Raw genomic sequence first — 26,359 nt, 5'->3', positions numbered from 1 at the left:
ACTTACAAAAAGTTGTATTATATTACAAGGGAAACAATGCTACAAGTAAGAAAAAAAATATCTAAATATTAATGATTAATAAAATTAAAAAACCAAACAGTTACCAGTGTTTTCAGTATTTGAAGTGTACTACATAGCAGATTTTACTATTTTCTCATATTCCTGTACATTTAAAACTGGATAAGATAATGATGTTTAACAAGAGTTTTATAGGCTATAAATAGTCTTTAAAGTTATCCACTAAGATTATTTTATATGACTCATCTCAGCATTTGTATATGGCTTATATCACCATTTGTTCCTCACTAACATATAAAGTAAGGAAGCCCTAAATTTAACAGAAACTGTGTAATTAACAAAGTTTTAACTCTTCACTCTGCTTCTTTACACAAATACTTTGCAACTTCTCATTAGTAATATTTCTTTTTTTGTTTGTTTGTTTGTTTTTGTTTTTGTTTGGTCCAGTCGTGGGGCCTGAACTCTGGGCCTGGGCGCTGTCCCTCAGCTCTTCAGCTCAAGGCTAGTGTTCTACCACTTGAGCCACAGCGCCACTTCCGGCTTTTTTCTTTTTGCTTATGTGGTGCTGAGGAATCCAACCCAGGGCCTCATGCATGCAAGGCAAGTGCTCTACCACTGAGACCACCTTCCCAGCCCTCAGTAGTAATATTTCTATAAACTGAAATGGACATACTTAGTTGCATATGTCTGCTACTATAAATCTTAAATACTTTATAGAAAAGTTTTATGACCTGCCAAACAGTCCTAATTTTGGCATATATAAGCAAATTCCCAAAATTAAATACTCTAAAACATTAAAACTTTTTAACAAACCTGAACACTTGCTGCAGTGTTCATTGTGACAGGTGCCTTGTATAGAATAATTGAATTCCTCCTCCTACACATCTCTTGAACAACAAATATCTGGAATTATTTTGTTTTTGACATGTGAATCTTGACTATTCTTAAATGTGTGCTTATGTAAGAAATACATTGTTCTAAAATTTCACAAGAATTCTTTTGAATTTACTTCTTTTGAAGTTTAAGAAAATCAGTTTAAGAAAATCAGTTCCAGTTTACATATAAAAATGTACTGTGCACAATTCAGCAGCACATTAAAAAAATGGAACAATACAGAGAAGATTAGCATGGCCTCTGCACAAGGTCGACATGCAAATTCGTGAAGCTTTTCATATTTTTACAACATCAGACGCTGGAGAGGATGTGGCCACAAGGGGACCCTATGGCATTCTTGGTGGGAGTGTAAACTTGTTCTACCATTTTGGAAAGCAGTATGGAGGCTCCTCAAAAGACTCCATATAAAGCTCCTCTGTGACCCAGCAATCCCACTTTTGGGGATTTACAAACAAGACCATACTAAAACTACCAGCACAACTATGTTTACTGCAGCATTATTTACCATAGCTAAGATATGGAGCCCACCCCGTTGGCCCTCCGTAAATAAATGGATCATGAAAATGTGGTATATATACACAATGGAATTCTATGCCTCCATCAGAAAGAATGACATGGCCCAATTTGTTAGGAATTGGAACGACTTGGAAAAAAAATTAAGTGAAGTAAATCAAGTCCAAAGAAACATAGGTCCCATGGTTTCCCTTATTTTCAATACCTAATATATGTCTGGGATAAGCAGAAAAGATCAAAAGCTATGTGCATATGACCAGATAAGGTGCTATTAAATGAAATGAACCCCAAGATAGCGACACAAGTGTTTTTATTTTCTTTCTTGCTCTTGTTTCTAACATACTTATAATGTGAGATGTGATTTAACTGTTTCTCTTTATGTTCCCCCCCCTCACGCTATACCCCTGTTTTCACTGTATTTGGAGTTGGTACACCTACATCCTGTGTATACGTTTCTCTAATTTGGTGAGAGGAAGGGAAATACAAAATGCTTAAATAGCGTTACAGGTTGACCCCTTGTAACAATGAGATGTACAAGACACTCTGTTAAAAAATGAACTTAACAATTTAGGCAGGGGAAGGGGGAGGGTAGTGTATTGTGGAGTTTGGAGGGAAGGGATAGTGGGGGAAAACAAAGGAGGAGGTAACAATGCTTGTTAGGAAATGTATTCATTATTTGCTCATGCAAATGTCCTCTGTACAGTATTTTTACAATAAAAAGTATAAAAATGTTCTTAGATGGAAGAGTTTATTTTCTCTATTTTACCCATATAATATCGTTAACAAAGAAATTGATGCAGAACACTGATATGAAGGTATTTTGAATAAATGTGCTGCTTGTGGAATTAAGTTATCTCAGAACAGCCACAAGGCACCACTGGGATGCAGAAGCTTGCTATGTTTTGAGGCTAAGAGCAGGGCTAGGTCTCATCCCTTTTACTACCAGCATTGATAACACACTCAGATTTACATTTACTTTGCCCTGATTGGCTTCCAACAGTTATCCACAGATCTCAGGCTCCTGAATAGATATCCAAAGTAGATAGGATTACAGGTGTGGCCAGCCAGCACAAGGCTTTCAGAATAAATTTAAAAGTAGAAGAAAATTTACTTCATCTTCTTTTGAAGCATTTTGGAGTGATTATATGTGAATTTATTTCGTTTTGGGATTCTTAAATGACATTATGTGAGGGTATTTAAAAGTTTTAGTACTTTTTTAAAAAAGGATACTGGAGCTGTGGGACAGAAGCCCCCTTTTAAAACCAAGAGTCCAGAGTCATTTTTGGAAAACAAGGTAAAATAGATAAAATAATTATTTTTTTAAAAAAAGCATAAAAACAGGTTTGCAAGTGTGGAGATTGCATCTGTCAGAGATAGTTACAAGACTAAGCCTTTTGTGTCTGTTTACAAAAATATCCCGTTAGTTAAAAAAAAAAAAAAAGTAATTTTGGTAAATTGTCCTGGGCTATTGTCTAAACAGTCTTAAAATCCAAGGGTCCAAAGCCTGCCAAACCTATGCAATGTATCCTTAACCAGTCTGTGTAGGAATTTGCAGCCCAGCATGAGGTGAGACACTCCCTTGGACTCACTGAGAGATTCTGCTGCTGCTGCTGCTGCACACCCTAATGGGTAAAGTTTAAAGACAGCCTGACAGTCACCTGGAGGAAATCTACATTGTCACATAGACCACCCCCACCATGGTAAAAGAAGACTGACCTCCTGCCTGGCTCCATCACCTGAGACTGCATGCCAGTGGAAAACTCAGATCTTGTGGGACCTTCATTTTGGTGAAATCCAAAAACCCTCTCTATTCCCACAGTGGATATTGGGGGCAAAGATATCACTGTCTTGCTTGCCTCAGGCACTTCAGTGCATAGTGACTGGAAATCCACTCTATAGTCACAGCCTTGTTTGGCTCTGGTTTGGTAATACTCTGAGTGTGTTATCAATGCTGGTAGTAAAAGGAATGAGACCCAGCCCTGCTCTTAGCCTCAAAACCTAGCAAGCTTCTGCATCCCAGTGGTGCCTTGTGGCTGTTCTGAGATAACTTAGTTCCACAAGCAACAGGAAAAAATGGTCAGTGTTAAACTCTAGCCACAAACAAGCTCAAGGAATTGTAAAAAAGAGGAGGGTAATAAAGAAAGCTTTAGAAACAACTGGGAAAAATTGGTATCCTCTGGATTAAAAAAATGTACGGGCCTTTCGTACTGTTAATTTTGTTACTCATAATTGGATCTTGTAAAAAGAGATCAGGACAGTCCATTTTTGGTTCTGAGATCCCAATACCAAACCGTAAATATAAAAGACTGTGCCAATTAGGGGACCAAGATTGGTCCCCGATGCTCTAGAAGAGGAGGGAATGAAGAGCTAAAGTGACTCCATTTTAAGATTAACCCCACCTACTTGTAGCTGTGCTGCCCTCAGAATAACCCTGAATGAGGAACAGTTCTCAAAAAAAAAGCAGGTTACCATCAACCCTGCCCACCCTTAAGGAACAGAACAGTTGCCTAATTGTTCCATCATAAAAAGTTAAGTGGGATCAACCCACTGAACTTGTGAACTTGCTTGTGTGGAAACCCCCTAGACTTGTTTGTTTGATACCATAAAAGCTGTGCTACTTTTGTGCTAGGGGCCTCTTAGAGTAACCGGTTACAGAGTGCGTGGAGGACCAAGCTCAAGCTTTTAATAAACGTCTTTGCTGTTTGCATTGATTGTGATCTCTAGTGGTCTGTGAGAGGGCAACTGAAATCGGGTACTTCATTTCCACTGGAATTTCTTGAATGTCTTCACACTTTTTAAGGAATATTTTCTTATGTATAAAGTATGTAGCTAAAGGATTTTATTTATTTCCTGTTATCAATTTTTATATTTTTTATTTAACCTTTGCTACAATCTCGTTATTGCCTCTTGTTGCTAAAACCTCATGAGTTTCTCACTATTTGAAAGACCTATTTTGTTCTCTGGGTAAATTTCCATTTTATTTGATTTCTGAGCTGCCCAAATAATACTTTTTAAAGTTCATGACATATACTTCTGGCTGCTTTGTCATGTACACTTTTCCATTACAGTCACAGTCCTGTTTGAATTGTGGTAATAAAATGCTTGTGGCTGGATAAATGATGAAACAAAGAAGGATATTCAGCTCATATCATGGTGAATATATAGTCCAAACCACATGGTTCTATCAAGGTAGGTGGCAAAAATAGGGATCAGCCATGTTCACAAAAGGGAAATGGGCTGGGCACCAGTAGCTTATTCCTGTAAATCTAGCCCTGTGAGAAGCTGAAATCCATAAGATCACATATCAAGGCTAGCCTGCACAAATTTTTGCTTGCTTTTTAATCTTGTGCATCATTCTAGTAATTTAACAAATGTTCTGACAGGAAGGAGGCAAGAGGGAAATTAAAATTTAATGGACTGCATTCTAAGGTATGGTTCCATTAACAAGTTTCTTTTGTTGTTGTTTGTATTGCTTTTTAATTATTTTTAATAGTTGTACAAAGGAGTTCCATTTAACAAAGCAGTTTATGAATACAATAAATTTTTGATCAGTGTCACAGCTTTGAACATTCTCACTCATCCCTTCACTACTCACTCCTTCCCGTACTCTTCTTAATTTATGAGGATATATAGTGGAAACTTGACTGTCTTCTCCCCCTCTTCTCCTCTTCATTAGTAGAACCTCTTCTTCTCACTTCCCTTCCCCACCCACTTGAGTATCACTTCCTGGCATTTATTTTGTTGAAATTTAAATTAGCCTTTCAAAGGAACTATATTTTTTGAGATCTCTCATGAATCTACCATACATGTAGAATTTTTATATGTATTTCTGATTTATGAAAACAAAATTATCATTTGTACTATCTTCTATCATAGACAAAGAAAAAAGTTACTGTTTTGTATGGTAATGTCCTTGCAACATTGTTTTTCTTTTCTTTTTTGGGTACAATTTTTATTGTAAAAATGCTGTACAGAAAGATTACAGTTACATAAGCAAAGTAAGTACATTTCTTATTGATCATTGTTGCCTCCTCCTTTGTTTTCCCCCTATCATCCCTTTCATCCCACCTGCATAACTTATACTGAACCCCTCCAGGCTGAAGTTGTAAAATTCGTTTTCAACATAGTGTTTTGTACATCTCATTGTTACAAGAGGTCAAGCTGTATCCTTATTTAACCATTAGGGACACAAATATCTTTTTTACTTTCTAATATATTGTAATGTACCATGTGATTTTTTGTTGTTGCTTTGTATGTTCCTTCCCCATGTTATACTTCCTATTTTCACTCTATTTGATGTCAGTGTCCTGCATCTTGTATATATGCTTCTCTAATTCAGGGAGGGGAAGAGAAAATACAACATTTTTTATCTTTTGTAATTTTTCATGTGCTTGTTTAAGTTTATATTTTTAAGGTTTTTAAAATTTTAATTGTAAAAGTGATGTACAGAGGAGTTACAGTTACATGAGTAAGGTAATGGGTGCATTCATTTTTTTTTTTTACTTTTTTATTGTAAAGTTACTATAGAGAGGGATTACAGTTACATGAATAAGGTAATGAGTACACTTCATATTGATCATTGTTGTCCTCTCCTTTGTTTTCCCCTGCTATCCCTTCTCGCCCCACCTCCCCAACTCCTCCCTCCCCCAATACCAAAGTTGTAAAGTTTGTTTTCAACATAGTGTCTTGTACATCCCATTGTTACAATAGGTCAACCTGTCTCCTTGTTTCAGCATTTTGTTATTTCCCTTCCCCTTCCCAAATTAGAAAGATGTATTTACAAGAAACAGGGCACTGGAATCAAATACGAGTTATATCATGGGGGAAGAACATACAAAAGAAACAAAAAAATCACATAATACATTGTAAGTACATTAAAAACAACCGCAACAAAGATGAAAACCTCTTGTGTCTCAATTATGGCAACTCTTTTGTTTAACTATTTAAAGATAAAAATATTTTTAAAAAGTCAGAATCATAGCCAGGTGTCAGTGGCTCACGTATGTAATCCTAGCTACTCAGGAGGCTGAGATCTGAAGATCACTGTTCAATGCCAGCCTTGGCAGGAACATCCATGAGACTCTTATCTCCAATTAATAACCAGAAAATCAGAAGTGGTGCTGTGACTCAAGTGGTAGAGTCCTTGCCTTGAGCTAAGAGCTCAGGGACAACACCCAGGTCCAGTGTTCAAACCCTATGAACAACAACATCAGCAATGACAACAAAGAAGAATCATGATACTTGCAAATAATAGGAACTTAAACATGTATAACCTGTCACACAATAATGAAAACTTTGCATTATACTGTTCAATATTTTTACACACACACACACACACACACACACACACACACACACACACATGGTTCTACGTGTAACCCAAAAGCTAATCAAATACCTTAAACATTAATTATTGTTGAGGTACATTTTATCTCAGATATCCTTTATACAAAAACAGCTGTGCCTTTCAAATTCTAATGAAAATATTTTTGAGGAATAAATACTACAAAAGGCTTTCATATATTCCTGATTATTAATGTCCTTATTAAACTACTTAAATGTGACAAGTTAAAACTTTTTATAATATTTCCTTCATTTTTTATTTACCATAGAAAATGACTTTAAAATAATGATTTTTAAAGTACAGTATTTAATGTTCTCTCTTTAATTGTGATAAGAACACAACATAAAATCTATTCTCAGCATTTTTTTTTCAATGTGCAGTATCATATTGTACATTAGAAGCAAAATATTAGACCACTGGTTTCTGGAACTTTTTATCTTATGTAACTTAAACTTTATTCTCCTTTCTCAACTTTGTTTGACTTGTGTCTAAAAATATCTGTATGTAACTTAACCTTTTCTTGCTTTAATTATTACTTACTTGCTATATTGGAGGAAGTAGAGAAGTTTGGAGCCATTCCTGTGTTTTTTAAACTTCTGTCTGTAACTTGATCTTTGAGAAGATAGAATGACAAAGTATTTAAAGAGAGTGCATTTTTATGAAAACATTCTTCGGATTTTTAAAACTTTCTTCCCCTAGTTTTGAGTTTTATGTTTTCTTTTTGCTATTACTGGGGTTTGAACTTAGCGCTATATATTCATTTGGTTTGCTTATTTGACTGATACTTCATCCCCTGATCTATACCTCCAGCATAGATTTTGTTGGTTGTTTTGGAGATGGACAACTGAAAGATGTGTCATCAGGGTCTCACATAGCAATCCTCTCAGTTGTAGCATCTAAGAAGGGATTATGATATGAACTACAAGTAACTCTCCAAATTTTCGATTTTGTGCTCAGGTAAATTTAATAATGTCCAGTTTCAAAGCATATGTTTATTTAAATAGATGCTGTTTTTGAATTGACAGATGAAATTATATTCCATAAAATATTCTATTGGGAATGTCTGTTTCATATTAATTGTATTAACTCTGTCTACTTTTAACATTTCTGACATTTTATTTCCTTGGGAAAAAGTTGATTAAAAAGTAACTTGAAATTAACAGCATTCTTAACCTGGTCCCAAAGCCTTAATCAGACTGTGTATGTCCTTGACTATACTATGGGCACCAATGTTGACAGAACCTTTTTTTCTGAAACAGAAGATAGGTATATATGATCCGTCTTCAACATTTTCTTGATGCCCTTCCCCCCAGTCCCATCAAGCACAATATTTGAAGCAAAAGAATCCTTGCTCTGGGGTTATCCCCTGGGCCAACTGGATAAAATGAGCAACAAAGGCAAAGCTGATTGGTGACACTGTTGAGGTTTGGAAAGAAGGCAATCTTGGATGATAAAATTTGACAAATGCAAGAGACTAGTCTAGGAAGAAGACTTCAAAGGAACATTATCCCACTTCTCAGGTAACTCTCAGGCCAAGGCCATGTCCACTGATACAATTATGTTATCTGCTGGATTAATAAATGATTGCATTGAAGATAGGTGTTAATTTATAAACCTGGTCTTCAACCAGAGTGCCAAGAACAAGGAAATCTCTATCTCTTCAACAATTTTTGCTGGGAAGGTTGGATATCCATTTGATAAAAAAATAAAATTTGATCCTATCACCTATCATAAACACAAGTCAACTCAAAATAAAAACTAACCAAACACAAAACCTGTAAACTCTTAGAGAAAAGCCACATGGAGGAAAAGCTCATTATCATCAATGCTGACAGTGATTTCTTTTGTATGACACTTAAAGCAGAGACAAAAGCAAAATAGTCAGGTGGGACTAAGTGGAACTAATGTAACTTCTGCACATCTAAGGCAGCAATCAACATGAAAAATATGACTTACGCAATGATAAAAATATGTATAATTATTTAACACATAATATACATTCATGTCCAATACACATAAACAACTCCTACAACCCAATAGCAAAAAGAATGAAATAATTTGATTAAAAATTACAGATAATACATTTGAACATAATTTCTTACAAGGAGACATTCAAATGCACATTACATATGCAAAACTATTCCTACCATCACTAATCATCATATTAACAAGAATGGGGTTGGGTTTGCAAAATTAAATTTGCAAAAGGAAATTCAATCAAGTGCATGAAAGCATAATATTGGGAAATGTTAGGATGTTACATTAGAAAAGCAGTATAAGAATCATAAAACATGATAAGGCATTTGTAAAAAAAACTATAAAGTACATGCATCGACAATAAACATACATGAATTTTCTAGGAAAATGGTCGCTTTCTTCTTTCTTCTTAAAAATAGTGTTCAATATATTGAATCTATGTCAGGTGTAATAAAAACTGAAACACTGAATTTTAAAGAGTAAGAATTTTAAGTGGATAAGTATTAATGAGAGACAAATTAACCAAGAAAATTAACTAGGAAATTAAAAACAACGCACACAGATCCTTGTGGTGTCAACGTGAAAATTCTGTACCATTCTGTGTACTTCCTAGAAATGTCATAGTTGGCCCATATTTTGTAGGTAATCACTAGATTTTTTTTTATTAATTCTGTTTAGTACCAAGAAATCATCCTTATTGTCCAAGAGGTCCAGGACCTAGACTGAAGTAAAGTCTTAGTATACATCACTTGTTTTAATAAATAAGCAAAACAATGAGCAATTTTCCTCAATAATTTGAGATTAATAATCTATATTCAAGTCATTGTGAGGGGAAGGGCTTTAGTCAAGAGACTTTAGACTTTCTTTAAGGCTTCTTTGTTGAAGAATCTTAAGAAAAATAGTTGAACATAGATGCCATTAAGAAACACCTGAAGCAGACACCCTGAAAACATTACAGAAAGGAATAGGAGAAACTCTAGACCTCCTTGGCACAAGCCAAAGAATTTTCTTAGTAAAGACCCAGAAACACAAGTCAATGAAAAATCGACTAATGAGATTGTATTAAATTGCAGAGTTTTTGTATGGCAAAGGACATAGTTAGCAAGATCAGTAGAAAGCCAATGGACTAGGAGAAGATCTTCACTTTCCATACAACAGACAAGGGTCTAATATCTAAAATATACTTGGAACTCAAAAATTTAAATTCCCTCAAAACAAATCCTCAACGAAACAACCACCACAGTAATAAGTGGGCAAATACTTAAAGAGAGACTTAGCTGAAGAAGAAATAAGAATAGACAATAGACACATGAAAAAATGCTAAATTTCTCTGGCCATAGAAGAAATGCAAATCCAAACAAAATTGAGATTCCACCTCATCCCAGTTAAAATGACTATAATCAAAAATCTCCTAACAACAGATGCTGGAGGGGATGTGGTTAAAAGGGAGCCCTACTGCATTGTTGGTGGGAGTGTAAAGTTGTTCAACCAAGTTGGAAAGTAGTATGGAGTTTCCTCAAAAGACTACACATAGAGCTCCCTTATGATCAGCAATCCCACTCTTGGGCATTTACTCAAATGATCACAAACAAGGCCATACTAAATCTACCATCACAACTATATTTATCACAACATTATTATTCTATGCTTCCATCAGAAAGAATGACACTGGAAAAAAAAAGACTTAGAAAAAAAGCATAGTATGTGAAATTAGCCAGGCCCAAAGAAATATAGAATCCCTTAACATTATTCTCGATGCTCTTTAGAAAGCAAATATATTTCTGTTCCTGAATAAAACAGAGAATTAAAGATTTAGATAAATTACACTGAATGCTGCCAGTGGTGTCTCCTCCAGTGAATGTAAAAATACATTTAGCATGAAAACTAGGACCAGATGTTACCTTAACAATCATCTTTCAAGTGTATCCAGTGAGCTGCCCTGCTCCACAATGCTCTTTTGACTTCTCATAATGAAGATGGTTTTCTTATGGCTATGAAAGCATAGAAAAGGTGTGACTGGCAGTGGTGATTTAAGACATAATCATGTTATGAACTTCCTTTGTGAAATTGGATAGCAATTCACCAACATACAAAGAAGCTGGAGAATCCTGCAGTAGTAGATTTATTCTTTTCACCCTGTCGCACAGAGATAGGGGAATTTTCTTGCCATGTATTAGGCAAGAGGAAAACAAGGGACATAAAGAGTGCTTGTGATTCCATTCTACTCCATTTAAAATAAGCAACGAGGCAGAGAATTCTAGGGGGAACACAAGCTCTGGTGACAGGATTTCATCTATAGTTGAAGTGTTAAGGAACCACTCCACTGCGAAGAGTGTCATTCTACAGGACAGACCTGAGGGTCTAATGGATGACTTCATCCTGTCAAGTCAGCCCAGACAAATGGAATTAAAGTGTTTTCACTGATGGAATCCAAATAGTGCAGGTTCACAAGATAGCACCCTTCCAGGACTCAAGCATCAACCAACACAGATAAAAGAAAGAGCTTTGAACCAATCGAATACTACATAGGTGAAGGATTCTGTGTGGACACAATTAATATGGATTTGCTTTCTGAATCAAATTTGCCTCCCTTATATAGTAAACAAAAATATGCTGTCAATTTTAAAATAAGGGGAAAAACTTTTTTAATGAACCACGTTTGCGACATAATCAGGCTAAAATGTGAGTTATAATAGGAGTTTGACTTCAGAAGTATCCATGATTTAATGTCTCATCCAAGAATTTAACATAAAATTATGTTGAATTCGATGTGTGCTTCCTTGTTGCTCTTTGAATCTTCTCCGCCTTCTCATTTAGAATCTGCTGATATCAACTTCTTTGCAATCTTCCAGATATTTTCTTCAGACTAAAATATATTTCCTACCCTCTGGTTCAAGTGTCCATTTCTTGTAAGTGGTCACCCTAGATTACTCTAGAAATCTAGAGTTACTTCTCTTCAGGAAACCTGTGGATGGGACATCCTTCCAGAACCAGAAATGTCCTGCTGCCTATCACCCACGTCCTTCATGACTAAAACCAATAACAATGGTTTCCTCCCATCACCTCAAAATTAATTGTGTGATGATGAGTGAATGAATGAAGTGCAGATTGAAAATAATTCTTATTCCAAGTCCTTTCAAAAGTGTTCATTCGGGGCTGGGAAGGGGGCTCAGTGGTAGGTTGCTTGACTTGCATGCCTGAGGCCTTGGTTTCAATTCATCAGCACTACATAAGCAAAAAGAAAAAAGCCGGAAGTGGCGCTGTGGCTCAAATGGTACAGTGATAGCCTTGAGCTGAAGAGCTGAGGGACAGCGCCCAGACCCGGAGTTCAGCCCCCACTACCGGACCGAAAAAAGAAGTGTTCATTCAAAGTAAGAGGGAATGTGTACATTTTTCTTTAAAACAAAAATTACAGCCATTGTTTTTTTCAGCACCTCATGAATACAGCACTGAAGGAATCTGCTGAGGTTAAGTCAATAATTTTGGTGTCACACACACCTGGTGTCCCAGTGACCAGGCTATGTGTTAAAAAAAATCTACTTTGTGTGTCAGCAATTAAAGTTGAAAACTGTAGAAGGGACTGTAATTCAGGGGAAGAATTTAGATTTCCTAAAATAGCGAAATTTCACATGCAGAAAACAAAAACAGATTTTAAAAACTCCTCAAGAGCAGCAAGAATAGGATATGTGATAGGGGAGGAGAGAAGGATTTTACTAAAATTCTGTCCAGAAGTGACTACATAATGTCACAAAATGAACAAGTCTTCACACATCAATACATTCAGAAGTCTGTACCCCCATCTATGATGTGGCTCAGGACTTACATTGCTTTGCCATTACTATTGCACTGAAAGTGCATTTCTTTTACTGCCTTTTAGGTATGCAGGAGAACAACTTAACTTCCTTATTACTTCCACCCTAGCTGGAGGAGCATTTAGAAGAAACATTGAGAAGCTATTCATTGATCTACTTAGTTTTGAATTTACTGTGTGGTTTTGTTGGCAAAAGTGAACATACTTTTATACAAAAATGTATGAACCCCTAGGAAAATGAAAACCACCTTTTTGCCCCCTATCAGCACTCTGACCACTAGCTGTCATGTCCCCACAGGACGGCTAGTGTTATTTAAAAGACTCAAATATTTAGATAATACAATTTTCTCTACTTTAACATTATCCAGTGGCTTTCTGAGGAGCATTATGTTCTATTTTTCTTCCTTGTTAACGCTTCTTCCTTTAATGGCAAGCCCTTTTTCCCACATACCTCCAGAGCAAGGCTTTTGCGAAGACAGAGATTTTTTTTTGCCTTTGCTGTTATCCTCAATTTGGATTTTTTCTCCAACATAGGTTGGCTTATCTCCCTTCATTTCCCAACTTAACTAGCACTTCTGGGAGTCCCTTTCTTGAACATTTTTTCTGAATATGTAACCATCCATTTTAGTCTCATGTAGGATTGTCCAATTTAATTTCTATCATTAAAAGTTTTTTCCTCAAATTATTTGCTGAGTTCACTTAAGGCTTCCATTCTTAAGTAACTGAAATTCTAAGAATAAAACCATGCACATAATAACTATTTTTAAAAACGAGTTAATAAGCCCCTAAATATACCCTAGAATTTGCAAATATTTTGTTATTTACTTCAAGTAGTTCTGTTCTAGATTTCCCATGGAACAAAAAAATCTACGATCTACCAAGAGCCAAACTGGCATCAACTCTCATCTTTCTTCTTTACCACTAATGGTCCAATCACTCAGATATAAGGCGGAAGGATTCAGGCAGCTGTTTTAAGAAGGTGATTAAGGCCACATTAACATCAACAATATTATGGCTTAAGAGGCAACATTTAATATTTGTAGAAACGATTACGTATAATGGTAACACTCTTAGTCAAAAACACCAGAAATTTTGTGAGAGGAATGAGAACACCACAATAAAAATGTAGACTGAAACAGAAAACAGCATGAAAGTTGAACATTCGTGTTGCCAGATTTCTCTTTATTGACTCATCTTTGATAAAAGTGTAAACAATGCTTTCGTTTGTACCAATTTCTTATAGGTCTCTTAAGTAAATTTCACTCTAGTACCACTAAAACTAACATTTACTTCATGAATACAGAATGTGTTCATTGTGTCCGTACTAAGTAATTATTATGTAATTTAACATTTTCAACAGCTTGTCAAGCTGCAAAGTAGATCCTCATGGAAGATTGTAGCCTCAGAGAACCTGAAATCTCCCAGTTGCTATCTGGTAAAGCCAGTATTTAATCCCTGGTTAATTTGTCGCCTGATCCCATGGTTAACTAATTTAATTGTTTTATTTACTCTCAAGCTGAAAAATAAATTATGATATGTAAATGGAAAATTGGGCTGTTATCATGTAGAATTAAGTGATAATTCCACTTGTACCTTATATTATTTTCAACCTAAAAATACAATAAAAATTTTCACATTTTGAGCATCTATTAGCCCATAGTACATTATTAATTATATTGTATGTAATCTATTGGCTCATTATTCATGGGCATTCATTTTGATATGTCCATATGTGCATAGAGTGTACCTTGTTTAGCTTTCTCCTTTCCATTTTTTTTCCTTCATCCATTCTCCCAGCTTTACAAACAAACCTCAATAAGCTTCATTGTTTCATTTTCATACCTGTAGGAAAAGAATATCTACCATATTTATTTAAAATAAATTTCAGACTTACTATGTTGCTATATCCTTGTCTGATTTCTTGGTTGACTGAAACTTTGTTAATGCCTAAACCATTTAGCTTGCATTAGTTTTCAATATAGCTTCTACTTTATGGAGGTATGAGTGGTAAAGATTTCAGAAAAGCATGTAATTTGCACAAAGTGAGCTATCTACTGATTTTTCAAGGTTATAAGAATAATATGTAAATTGAAGAACAAAATTGGTCTTAACATGTACTTGTCTACAGAAAAGCATGAACAGAAAAGCATAGAAGATCAAGTGATTGGAGTCATTCCTTCTAAAGTTATAGATTTAAGTAAGAGACTCAAGAATAATATGTACACAATTTTTAATTACAGGTTAGTGTAGGAATATTTTTAATCAAAATGATCTGATAGAAAAATGAAAATATCTCCAATGTTTGTATAAAAACAGTTTTATAAATTTTGGGGGTTAAATTGATCCATATTCGCATCTTGACAAAGATATAATCACCAAGCAGGGCACTGGTGACTCACACCTGCAGCTATTCATGAGGCTGATATCTGAGGATCTCATTTCAAAGACAGTGGGGTGGAAAAGTCTGTGAGACTCTATTCTCCAATAAACCACTCAGTAAAAGCCAGAAATGGAACTGTGCCTCACGTGCTAGCTTTGAGCACAAAGATGCGCTGTGACAGCACCCAGCCCCTGAGTTCAACCCCAGGGTCAGGAAGATAGATAGATAGATAGATAGATAGATAGATAGATAGATAGATAGATAGATACATCACCATTGAGTGATTTATCCTCCTGTTAATATTATTGTGATCTTGCTTCATTCTGACATCATGGTGTACTAAAATACCAGATTTCTTTCTGTATGGATGTGATAAGATTGCTTTGCTTGAGCCTGGGGTACATCTCAATGGTATGGTGCTTGCTTAGCATGTCTGAGGCCCTGGATTTGAGCACTAGCTTTACAAAAAAAAAACAGAGAAAAAAAGAAACAGCAAGTGTGGTCAGGCAGGGTAGCTCAAGTGATGGAATGCTTGCTTAGCAAGTGGAAGACCCTGAGTTTATAACCCACTTCTGCCAAAGTGAAACAAATCAATGATGACAAAAATCCTTTAAATAATTTTGTGATGAACATATTTGACAATGTGAGCAAATTTCTTAACACTGTTTGCGGCCTATAGTAATACAAAACATTTTTCCTTAAGTCACCTTCATTCTGAATCTAATATATAAGAAGCTAAATTCAATTTTCTCTAAGATGTAAAAGTAAATAATTCTATAATTTTAAGATAACCAATGAGGAAGACAAACTAGCCAGAAGAAATATTATGGAGTTACTCCACTCTAAAAAATGAATATTTTGGGAAGGGAAAAAACAAATCATTTAAATAAGGATACAGGTAGACCCATTGCAACAATGAGATGTACAAGTCGTTATGTTGAAAAACGAATTTACAACTTTGGGGGGGGATAGGGTGTGTGGAGGTGGGGGGAGTATGGGAAGGGATGGGAAAGGGAAACGATACTCTCATACACACATGTAATGTATCCCAATTAAGCCCACTCTCTCCATTTCTTTAACTCACAACCCCTCCAAACAGACTCTATCCATAACCAAAAGGAAAACTTTAAAAAATGATCTCACTACAGGAATCTGGCTTGCCTATAAAAAAAAAAAGTGAACCCTAATAGGCTTGAAGGAGGAAATTAAATATTCCTGGCACTGAGGGGGGTTTTGCCTTTGTTAAACTGAGCACAGTGACACACGATTGGATGTGAAGAGTTGCTTTGTAGGTAAGCAAGCTAAATTTAGTATGATTCATTTCTAGTACTGTGTTCGATTTAATCTTGCAAAAATCAATAAGCCTGTTATCTTTTTCATTCCCTCCTGAATATCTGCCTCATGCCATTAATCTGAGTTTTGTGGGCACAGTAGCTTAAATGGATGCTATCTTTAAAGCAATAAGATGGCTCTTCCTTTAACTAATCTCTTTGCTTGGGAAACATCAGAACTTCTTCTTTCTTGAGACACCATGAAAACATAGGTAATGCCTAGTGTCTTATGGCCCAGATTTTCTCTATGGTCTGCAGAAAGATGTCATGCCAACTGTGCTTTTGTTCTTCAGGGAAGTAATATCATTTGTGGAAATGCAGAGGGAATATGGAAACTCCTAGCTACTGGTGTTAGAGATGAAGATGAAACAATTAAGAAATAAGCTACTTATAAGCCAAGTTTCATTGTGCCATCCACTGTTTATTATAGTGTTTATCATATGTCAGAATCAAAATTAAACATGCATGCACTAACATTTTTACATCTTGCATTTTATTTTAACTCTATATTTCATAACAAAAATGTAATTACATTACAAAGACAAATAAGAACAGCATAAGTTATTTGCTTCAGTTGAGAAGGGTTCTCTGGTATAGAGAGTTCCGAACACATAGGAAGTCTCTTTACTAGCTGGTCACAGGTGGCTCATGTCTGTAATCCTAGCTACTCAGAATGCTGAGATCTGAGACTCACAGTTCAAAGCCAGCCCTGTCAGGAAAGTCCGAGAGGCCCTGATCTCCAATAAACCACTAGAAAACCAGAAATGACTCTGTGCCTCAAGCGGTAGAGCACTCACTTTGAGCGGAAGAGCTCAGGGATAGTGCCCAGGCCCAGAATTCAATCTCCACAATCAAGAAAAAAAAAAGAAAGAAAGAAAAAAAGGAAATAAAAGCTCTTTACTTATGATTATGGGTTACCAGGAGAAAAAACAAGGCTTGACAGGATACTGGAAGGAGTTAGTTGGGTATCTCCAGATAAAGGAATTCTTAGTAGCATTCACAAAACTCACATTTCCATTTTCGAGATCAAGAAACACACCAATGCGGCCCACTGGTCTCTCTATAAAGTGAGGAAGCAATGGAGCGGTGGTAAAGATACTATAATGAATGTTCCCCTTGCCAGAGAAAAGAAGAAAAATGTCCTCAGATTCATTCAGAATAAGGTTGCTCCCTATTGCTGAATTTCTGAAGACGCCCACAGCCCAGGTGGAGAAGCCTTGGACACTGAGCTCCCAGTAATGTTTCCCAGAGCTGAACTCTTGGATTCCTGAAAGAGCAACATAGTTGGATTCTTCATGATTCTGAATCAAATGACAATAGGTGATCTCCACTCGATAATGGTTGAGGTTATCCATCAATCTAGGAATGGAAGGAGGGCTGAGCTCTGGCTTCTTCAGCTGGGGCATGAAGACCAAGGCACTCTTGCATCTTTCCAGGGTGTCTTCTAAATGCCGCAGGAGTTCCAGGTCTAGCTTTTGGTAGGTTTTCATCAGCTCCTGATATATGTTTCTGAGGTTACTGCTTTTCTGAAGCATTTGGGTTTCCATTGTCCTGAGTTGCAGAAAGATGACTCTTCCTTTCTCTTTCAGTATCTCCGAAAGTCGTATTTCCTCCTCCCGGAGACCCAGATGCAGTGCTGAATAAAAATCTTTGGTCATCTCCCTGTGTAGATTCATGTACCAAACCCACTGGTTGATGATGTTCCTCTTCTCGTATATATTGCTCTGGTTTTCTTGTATCTTCTCCCATATAGTGTCCATTTCCTTTAAAATAATCTTCCGTTTGTCTGCAGCAATACAGTCGACAGGTTGGTGTCTGTGAGCCTCATGTTCCCGAGACGGGGAGCAGTGAGGACACAGCAGGCTCTTGTCCACTTCACAAAACATCTGCTTGGTCTCCTTTTGTGTGTAGCATGTATGCTCCTCGGAGCTCAGGAATTGTCGGAGGCTGATTTGTCGGCTGATGGACACCAGACTCTGTAGGGCAATGTTGGTTTTGAGCTCTTCTTGCTGAGAGGGTTGCCTGCACACAGGGCACCTGGCTGGAGTCTCAGCTTCTTCCCAGAGGAGGCGCAGACATGGTCGACACAAACTGTGCCCACAGTGGATGGTGACTGGGTCGATAAAGGTTTCCATGCAGATGGGGCATCTCAACTCTTCCTGGAAGGCTTGGGCAATGTCCCACTCCATCTTTCCAAACAAAGAGGATGGAGAGAGCTGATTCTCCTGCTCTGGTCCTCACCACTGGCAAGCTCTCTCCAAGTGCTGTCCATGGCAAGGCGGTGGGATGTGCGGAATAGCTTGATTCCCTAGTTCCATTTTTTTTACACTTTGGGTGGGAGGGCTTAGAGAAGGGTGTGTAGAGAAGGGTGTGCAATTCATTTCCATATCAATTGGAATTGAGATTAAAAACAAGGCCCCACCCTTTTACTGTTGCTTTCAGTGAATTTCTGGTACAAGTTGTGTTTGTCCTTGTTATAACTATGCTCCGAACAACCATTGGAGTATCAAAGTTTATCTGATTTGGAAAAGGGAAGTGGAATCATAGATCAACCAAGGGGGAAGCAATGCAACAGTGATACTCACTAGACACTGTGTTAGAAATGAGCTTTACAACATGGGAGGGGGCAGTCACGAGAACCGAAAGCAGGAGAAAGGGAGGGGATAACACCTTAGGAAAAGAAATATACTTGGTACCTTTTGTTTGTTACTATAACCTTTCTGTGCATCACCTCTATAATAAAATAAAATAATGGTAAGAAAAGAAAAAGAAAAAGAAAGGAAGAAAAAGAAAGAAATAAAGGACAGGAGAAAGAAAGAAAAAAGAAAAAGAAAGAAAAGAAAGAAAGAGAATAAAGAATTGTCTCAGCAAGACAGAAAATATTTCTAGGTGTACCATCAACCAAAAATCGTCAAGCAAACACATAGAACAGGCAGGCTGCTCCCCTATTTATCCTGACTGCCGCAGGCCCTGCCCCTCTGCTCAGATTGGCCAAGCTCAGGTTCACAATTTGCTCAATATTGGCTAGTTTAAATAGGGTAAGATATATTTACATAAGGTGACTTTGAAATGTGGTGAAGGGTACACAAGAAATCTCAAAATATACCCACACCCTCTGCTATTTCCGGAAGAGTCTAGGGTGTGTCTTAATCCCATCATGTAAAGAAACCTATTTAATACCAAAGCAGTTCCTCTTTTACTCAACAGGAGCCAAACCACCAGACCAAAGCAGGAAATTTTTAGCAAGGTTCTCTGACAATTCTCTTCTCTCTCTCTCTCTTTTTTTTTTTTTACTATTTTTTTCTTTTAACTATTTTAATACTAGTCTCCATGTGATTTAATTCACAACACCCAATTAAAAATATTTTCCAATCCCAAGAATGAGAGATTTTAGAACTGATATCTGCACTCTTGCATAGCAAGAAAGCCACTTCTGAACTTTTAATTTGTGGTCCTATACAACGTAGTATTTTTCGAGGTGAAATTACAAGCTTTTTAGAACACATGCTCTTCCCCCCTTTTCCTGCTAGAATAATATCAGGAGCGGTCCAATTTTCCCATGCCATCTTGCTAAATGAATTCAAATGTCCTTGGGCTTAATGTCACCAGGAACTCCTCCTTGAATCCTGAAGACATCTATGTAAACCTGGAGTTCCAGTTGAAGAGTTCCTACTTTTTGAAATACTAGGGTGAAAGTATTGAAGACGCCTTTTTCTCCCAGGTCAAGCAAAACACCAGGTGAGTGCTCTCGTGCTTGACTGTGAGTGATTCCAACCTGGTCTTATCAGAAAAGTTCCCTGCCGGACGCAGAGCGTTCTATTCTGAGCCTGACCAAGAGCACACGCCCTTGGCCCCTCTGGGCCCCCAAGAGACCATATTATGCTTCGTATTTTCTGTTTGCTTGTTAAGACCAAGATAAACTTGACCCCTACTCCACCAACTTGCACAATATTCTATCCTGCTGGACGGTTTGTCTGCCCCTCCTATGTTGAAGACCAAGTTGGGCCTGTCGGTATTTTCTTTTTCCTAACACAGGTTCAGCTCCATTTGTTCAGAAAAGCCTGAAGAAAATGTGCCCCACAATACTACTGGATATCAGCTGTAGCAATTCTGAGAGGTGGAACTTTCACATCTCCTCAAATGCCTGGCTTTCACTCTACCCAGATATATTTCCCAGGGACTCGACTTCTCCTACCCTGCCTAGCAAGGCATGGGGTGAAGTTAACATTATGGGACAGGAACTTAACCAACTGATGTAGCTTTAATTGATCATGGGAGACAACAGTGAGACTGTGCTTCAGGACTTGTTACCCTAAGACATCTTGCCTTGGAAGCAGAGTTTCAGGCACACTGTACTGACAGGATCTGTGGTCCATCATGGAGACAAGGGGGACAATATGAGTTCTTGCCCTACCTGTATTTAAAGGGTAATTAGAATATTTTATGCATTGCAACCAGGCATTTGTTTGACCAGACGCATTTTCAACAGTTATTTTTAGGAAACTGAGTTATGAGGGAGTCAGAATAAAGAAAGAACAGACAAGTAACTCAACACACTAGATGAACTTTAATGGAAAGTTGAACAGTAATGCCATGGTCACACACACACACACACACACACACACACACACACACACACACACACACACACGTATAAATATATTAAGAAACTTACACCATCGTGATTTTCTCCTAAGACTATCCTCTTTTAGGCTCCCTATATTTGAGTGTCTAGAATCCTGTATCATTTGTCATATCCCATTCTGCTTTTGTTTGTTTTTTGGGGGGGTACGGTTGTGGGGCCTGAACTCTGGACCTGGGCACTGTCCCTCAGCTCTTCAGCTCAAGGCTAGCACTCTACCATTTTAGCCACAGCTCCAATTCCAGCTTTTTTCTTTTTGCTTATGTGGTGCTGAGGAATCGAACCCAGGGCCTCATACATGCAAAGCAAGCACTCTACCACTGAGACACTTTCCCAGCCCCCCATTCTGTTTTAAGTCTATCTTTCATATATCACGGAGAATATGTGGCATTTCTCTCTCTGATCTTGGCTTTCTTCACTTAATATGATTTGTTCTAGTTCCACGCCATTCCTGATGGATGAGGCTGTGTAAAATTCCATTGCATAGAGCTACCAAATTTTTTTTGCAGCCATTCATCTATTTTGGGGCATCTGCGTTGTTTCCGTATCCTGGCTCTTTTCAATAGTGTGGCAATGAACATGGGTGTACAGGAGTATTTATCATATTGGGGTTCATGATGCTTAGGGTAGATGCCTAGGAATAGTGTGGCTGGGTCATACAGAAGGTCTGTGTTGAGATTTTGGGGAACCTACTGACTGCTTTCCACAGTGGTTGTATTAATTTACATTCCCATCAACAGTGAAGTAGGGTTCCTTCTCTATCTCCCTGCCAGCATTTGTTGTGGTCAGAGTTCAAAGTATTCGCCAGTCTAACTGGGGTAAGATGATATCTCAGGGTTCTTTTGATTTGTATTTCCTTTTTGGCCAGGGATGATGAATATTTCGTTATGTGTTTTTTTAGTTTGTTTGTTTTTTGTTTTTATTTTTTTGGCCACACTCACCCCTTCTGAAACGTCTCTCCTTAACTCCATTGCCCATTTAGTGATTTGTTTATTAGGTTTGGGAGGGGTTATTTCTTGAGCAAAATGTATTTGTTGAGTAGTAGGCCTTTGATATATTGCTGGTAATGATGTTTTCCCAATTGGTTGGCTGTCTTTCTAGATTATTAGCTATGTCCTTAGCTGGTCAGAAACCTTTTTTTCAATGTAGTCCCACTTGTTGAGTCACTCTCCTATCCATTGTGCCCCTGGGACTCTATTCAGGAAGTTCCTGCCTGTCTGTACCTATGAGTTTTCATGTCATTTTACAGTACTTTAGAGTTTTGGGTCTGACGTAATCCACTTTGAATTGATGTTAGTGTGTGGTGACAATTAGGGATAAACTTTTAGTTTTCTGCATATGACTGTCATGTTTTCCCAACACCAATAAGAGGCTATTTTTTTTAACTGTTTGCCTTTGGCTCCTTTGTTGAATATGACTATAAATATGTGGTTTTATGGCTGCATCTTCTAATCTGTTCCTTTGAGCTATTGAGATGATCATGCGATTCTTGACCATGGCTCTATTGATGTGATGAATTACATATATTGATTTAGCTATGTTAAATCTGAAAGGAATCCTTCAGATCCATCCCAGGGGAGGATGTGGAGGCTGGAGGCAAGCAGACACAGGAGAAAGATTATTATAAGGTTATTAGAGGGGGCATATTTCCAAGGAGAGGAAGCACAAGGCATCAGTTCCACTCCAGGTAGCTGGAGTGTCTGGGGGCAGGAAGTGAGGTAGGTGCATGCTCAGGTGAATCTGGAAAGAGAGAGGGAGTGGCCAGCTGTTTGGCCAGAACTCCAGGGCAGGGCGGTGCTTAGGTATGTGTGGTGCTGAGGAAAAAATATGGGGATAATACTAACAAAATCAGCCTTCATCTTTGAGATGAAGGCTACTTAGTCATAATGTAAGATGTTTTTTAGCAGTTTCTAGATTTTTTTTGGCTAATATTTTATTGAGGAGATCTGCATTAGTGCTCATCAGAGAAATTAGTCAATTGTTGTCTCTCTTTTTTTTTTTTTTCAGAGCCTTACCTTATTTTGGGATGAGTATGATATTGCCTTCATAGAATTAGTTTGGGATTACTCCCTCTACATCTATTTCCCGGAAAAGCTTGGGGAGTATTGATATTAGTTCACCTTTAAAAGTCTCACAGAATGCAGTGGTTAGTCCATTGGGCCTCGGCTTTTCCTTGTTGGAAGACTTCTGATTACTTCATCAATCTCCTTGTATGCTATTTGTTTGTTTAGTTGTTTAGTTGGTTCAGTTTAGGCAGTTAGTATGTTTCTAGAAATTCTGCTTGGTTTTCCTTCTTTAGTGAGTGTAGATTTTGAGTGTAGTCTTTATAATTATTTGGATTTCTTGGGTGTTTGTCATAATACTACCTGTGGTGTCTCTGATCTTGTTTATATAAATTTCCTCTCTTCTTTTTATCATTAATCTCACAATTAGTCTGTCAATTTTATTAATTTGTTTTCCAAAATATTCCCAGCTTTTTGTTTCATTGATTTTTTTCTTTTTGGGTCTGGTCATGGGGCCTGAACTCCGGGCCTGGGTGCTGTCCCTCAAATCTTCACCTCAAGGCTAGCACTCTACCACGAGCCACAGTGCCACTTCTGGCTTTTTTTCTGCTTATGTGGTGCTGAGGAATCAAACACAGGGCCTCAAGCATGCAAGGCAAGTGCTCTACCACTGAGCCACCTTCCCAGCCCTTGTTTCATTGATTTTTATGGATAGTTTTTTTTTAGTTTCTGTTTTGTTGATTTCTGCCCTAATTTTTGCTATGTATCTCCAGTTAGTCACTTTAGATTTGAGTTTTTCTAGCAGTTACAATTGCATCAGGAGGTTATTTACTTTAATGTTTCCATTTTTTTCATATGTACAATTAGTGCTATGACCTTTCTTTACAACATTGCCTTTGTTCTATCCCAGAGGTTCCATTGTGATGTGTTTACATTTTCATTGAGTTGTAAGAATATTATAATTTCTTCCTGAATTTTTTCTGTGACCTGGGTGTTAGTCAGTACTGTGCTGTTCAATCTCCATGTTTTTGAGTAATTTCTAAAGTATGATTTGCTCTTAATAATTTGATTGATTCCACTGTGTTTGGATATAATGGTAGGATTTATGCCAATCTCCTTGTATTTGCTGAGGTTCTTTGCATGTGTGATCTATGTTTGAGAATGTTCCATAGGCTGCTGAGAAGAAGGTGTATTAGGTCATTGTTGGGTAGAAAACTAGATGTCTGCTAAGTCCATTTTTATTATTGTGTCATTTAGTTCAGAGGCTTCTTTGTTTATATTTGTTTGGTTGATGTATCCTCTGAGGAGAGTAAGGTGTTAAAATCTCCCAATATTATTGCATTTGAGTCTATTTTGTTCGGTAAGGCTGAGAGTATTTGTTTAACCTGTTTAAGCACTCCATTGCTTGGTGCATAGATATTGACCACTCTGATTTCCTCTTCATGCATCAATCACTTTATTAGTATGTAATGTCCTTACTTGTCTCTGTATTTATTTTAGTAAGTCTACTTATCAGATAGTAATATGGCTACTCCTGTTTTCTTGCAGGGTACATTTGAATGGAAGATCTCTTTCCAACGCTTTGCTCACAGTTGGTTTTTATCTTTGGCTGTGAGATTGGTCTCTTAGCAAAATCAAATGAATAGATCTTTTACTTTTGATCCAATCTGCTTTTCGTTTTCTTTCGTTGGGGAATTGAGTCTGTTAATGTTTAGGGTTATTATAGAAATGTGTCAATTTTCTTGCCATTTACTTATTTTCCTGTATTTTGTTTCTTTTCTTTTCCCGTGCTTACTAAATTTGTCTTGTGGTGGTTTCTGTCTGATATGTTTCTTTCATTTTCTTTGTTTTTTTTTCAGATTGTATTCCTCCCTTTAGAATTGTTTGTAATGCCAGTTTGATGTTCATGACTTCCTTTAATCTTTGTTTGTCATGGAAAGTTTTAGTTTCTCTGTCAAATATAAATGATTGCTTCAATGGGTCACAGTTTGGTTTGGCAGTTGTTGATTTTCAGGATTTAGATAATATCATTCCAGGCTCTCCTTGCATTGAGGGACTGTGTAGAGAAGTTCGCAGTGATTCTCATTTTATTTCCATTGTAATATATGTCCTTCTTTGATTTTAGAGCAATTAAAGCCAATTCCTTGCTATTCAAGTCTAATATTTTTACTATGATGTGTCTAGAAATATTTCTCCTTGTATCCTGTCTGCTAAGGGTTCTATATGCTTCTGTTTGTGGGTGAGATTTTCTCTCTTAAGATGGGGAACTACTATGTTATTATACCAAATAGGTTTTCCATGCCTCTATTAAATTATGCTCCCTCGTTGATTCTAATTATGCATAGATTTAATTTCTTGGCTGCTTTGGCCAAATCTTGGATTTCCCTTTGGAATGTTCTAAGTGTTTTTTTAATTGTGAAAATATCATACAGAGGGGTTACAATTACATGGGCAAGATAGTGAGTACATTTCTTATCAAGCATTGTTGCCTCCTCCTTTGTTTCCCCTTTTATCCCTACTCCTCTCCATCCCCCCATCCCATGGCAAAGTTGTAAAAAGTTCGTTTTTCGACATAACGTCTGCCTTTGACTTTCTGTTCCAGTTCTTCTGATTTATTCTTGACTCCTGATAAGCTATTTTCCATTTCACTTATTCTGTTAACTATGACTTCTACTGGTGTTTGCATTGTGGAAAATGAGCCCTTTATGCTATTAATATCAGTTCTCCAAGTATTAATTTCATCTGTTAATGAAGGGTTTACTGTGTTTTTTATTTTCTTTGTCGGTCGTGGGGCTTGAACTCTGGGCCTGAGTGCTTTCTCTCAGCTGTTCAGCTCATGGCGAGTGCTCTACTACTTGAGCTATAGCACCACTTCCAGTTTTCTGGTGGTTTATTGGAGATAAAATTTCAAGGACTTCCTGCCCGGTCTGGCTTTGAACCATGATCCTCAGATCTCAGCTTCTTGAGTAGCTAGGATTACAGGCAAGATCTGTTGATGCCTGGCTTAAGAAATCTTGGAATTCCTTTGTCATGTGTTCTTTCTTTTTCTTTTTTTAAATTTTTTACCAGGGGAGAGCACGAATGTCATTCCCCACTACTGCAAATTATGCAATTGAGTTTCCCACTTTGGGGAAATCACAAGGCTCAGCACATCTGTAGTGCAATGGATAATCCTCGCCCTGGGAAAACCACCTTCGTGATCATGGTATCTCCCCTACCAGGTAAATATTCATGTCTTCCTTCTCCTATTGATACTTTCACATTTCCCCCTTTATTTCTTTGGCCAATTCCATCATCATTTCTTTAATGGTTCTTTTGTCCTCCATCTCTTCTTCACTTTCACTGGGGTCCTTCCCTGGGTTGTTGTTAGATTTGGGATTTGGTTTGTTGTCCTGATAGTCCATGAATCATGTCTTCTTTCATTGTGATTTACATATTTGGGTCCT

At 37.2% G+C, this 26,359-nt stretch overlaps 1 protein-coding gene and 2 non-coding genes across 3 annotated transcripts; 1 reads left to right on the top strand and 2 right to left on the bottom strand.

Annotated features, from left to right (window-relative positions):
* The first annotated feature begins 1,092 nt into the window (after nucleotides 1–1,092).
* On the top strand, nucleotides 1,093–1,197 carry LOC122105754. Its single transcript, XR_006147092.1, has one exon. It is a non-coding gene; the product is annotated as a U6 spliceosomal RNA (small nuclear RNA).
* Nucleotides 1,198–17,182: 15,985 nt separating this feature from the next.
* LOC122105738 (tripartite motif-containing protein 43-like) lies at nucleotides 17,183–18,457 on the bottom strand. The gene has a single exon (XM_042677038.1). It carries the CDS (start codon nucleotides 18,455–18,457, stop codon nucleotides 17,183–17,185), a length of 1,275 nt encoding a protein of 424 aa, XP_042532972.1.
* Nucleotides 18,458–25,980: 7,523 nt separating this feature from the next.
* Nucleotides 25,981–26,142, bottom strand: LOC122105740. The gene has a single exon (XR_006147086.1). It is a non-coding gene; the product is annotated as a U1 spliceosomal RNA (small nuclear RNA).
* Nucleotides 26,143–26,359: the final 217 nt, after the last annotated feature.

This window comes from Dipodomys spectabilis, unplaced genomic scaffold (assembly GCF_019054845.1).
Source record: "Dipodomys spectabilis isolate Male_0828 unplaced genomic scaffold, ASM1905484v1 ptg000033l, whole genome shotgun sequence".
In the NCBI taxonomy this organism is placed as follows: domain Eukaryota; kingdom Metazoa; phylum Chordata; class Mammalia; order Rodentia; family Heteromyidae; genus Dipodomys; species Dipodomys spectabilis.
Note: the sequence above shows the minus strand (reverse complement) of the source record. Positions and strands in the feature narration are given on the sequence as shown.

What these genes read in the sequence shown, in the direction of transcription:
- LOC122105738 (XM_042677038.1), bottom strand. Translation starts at nt 18,457, where the DNA reads ATGGAGTGGGACATTGCCCAAGCCTTCCAGGAAGAGTTGAGATGCCCC.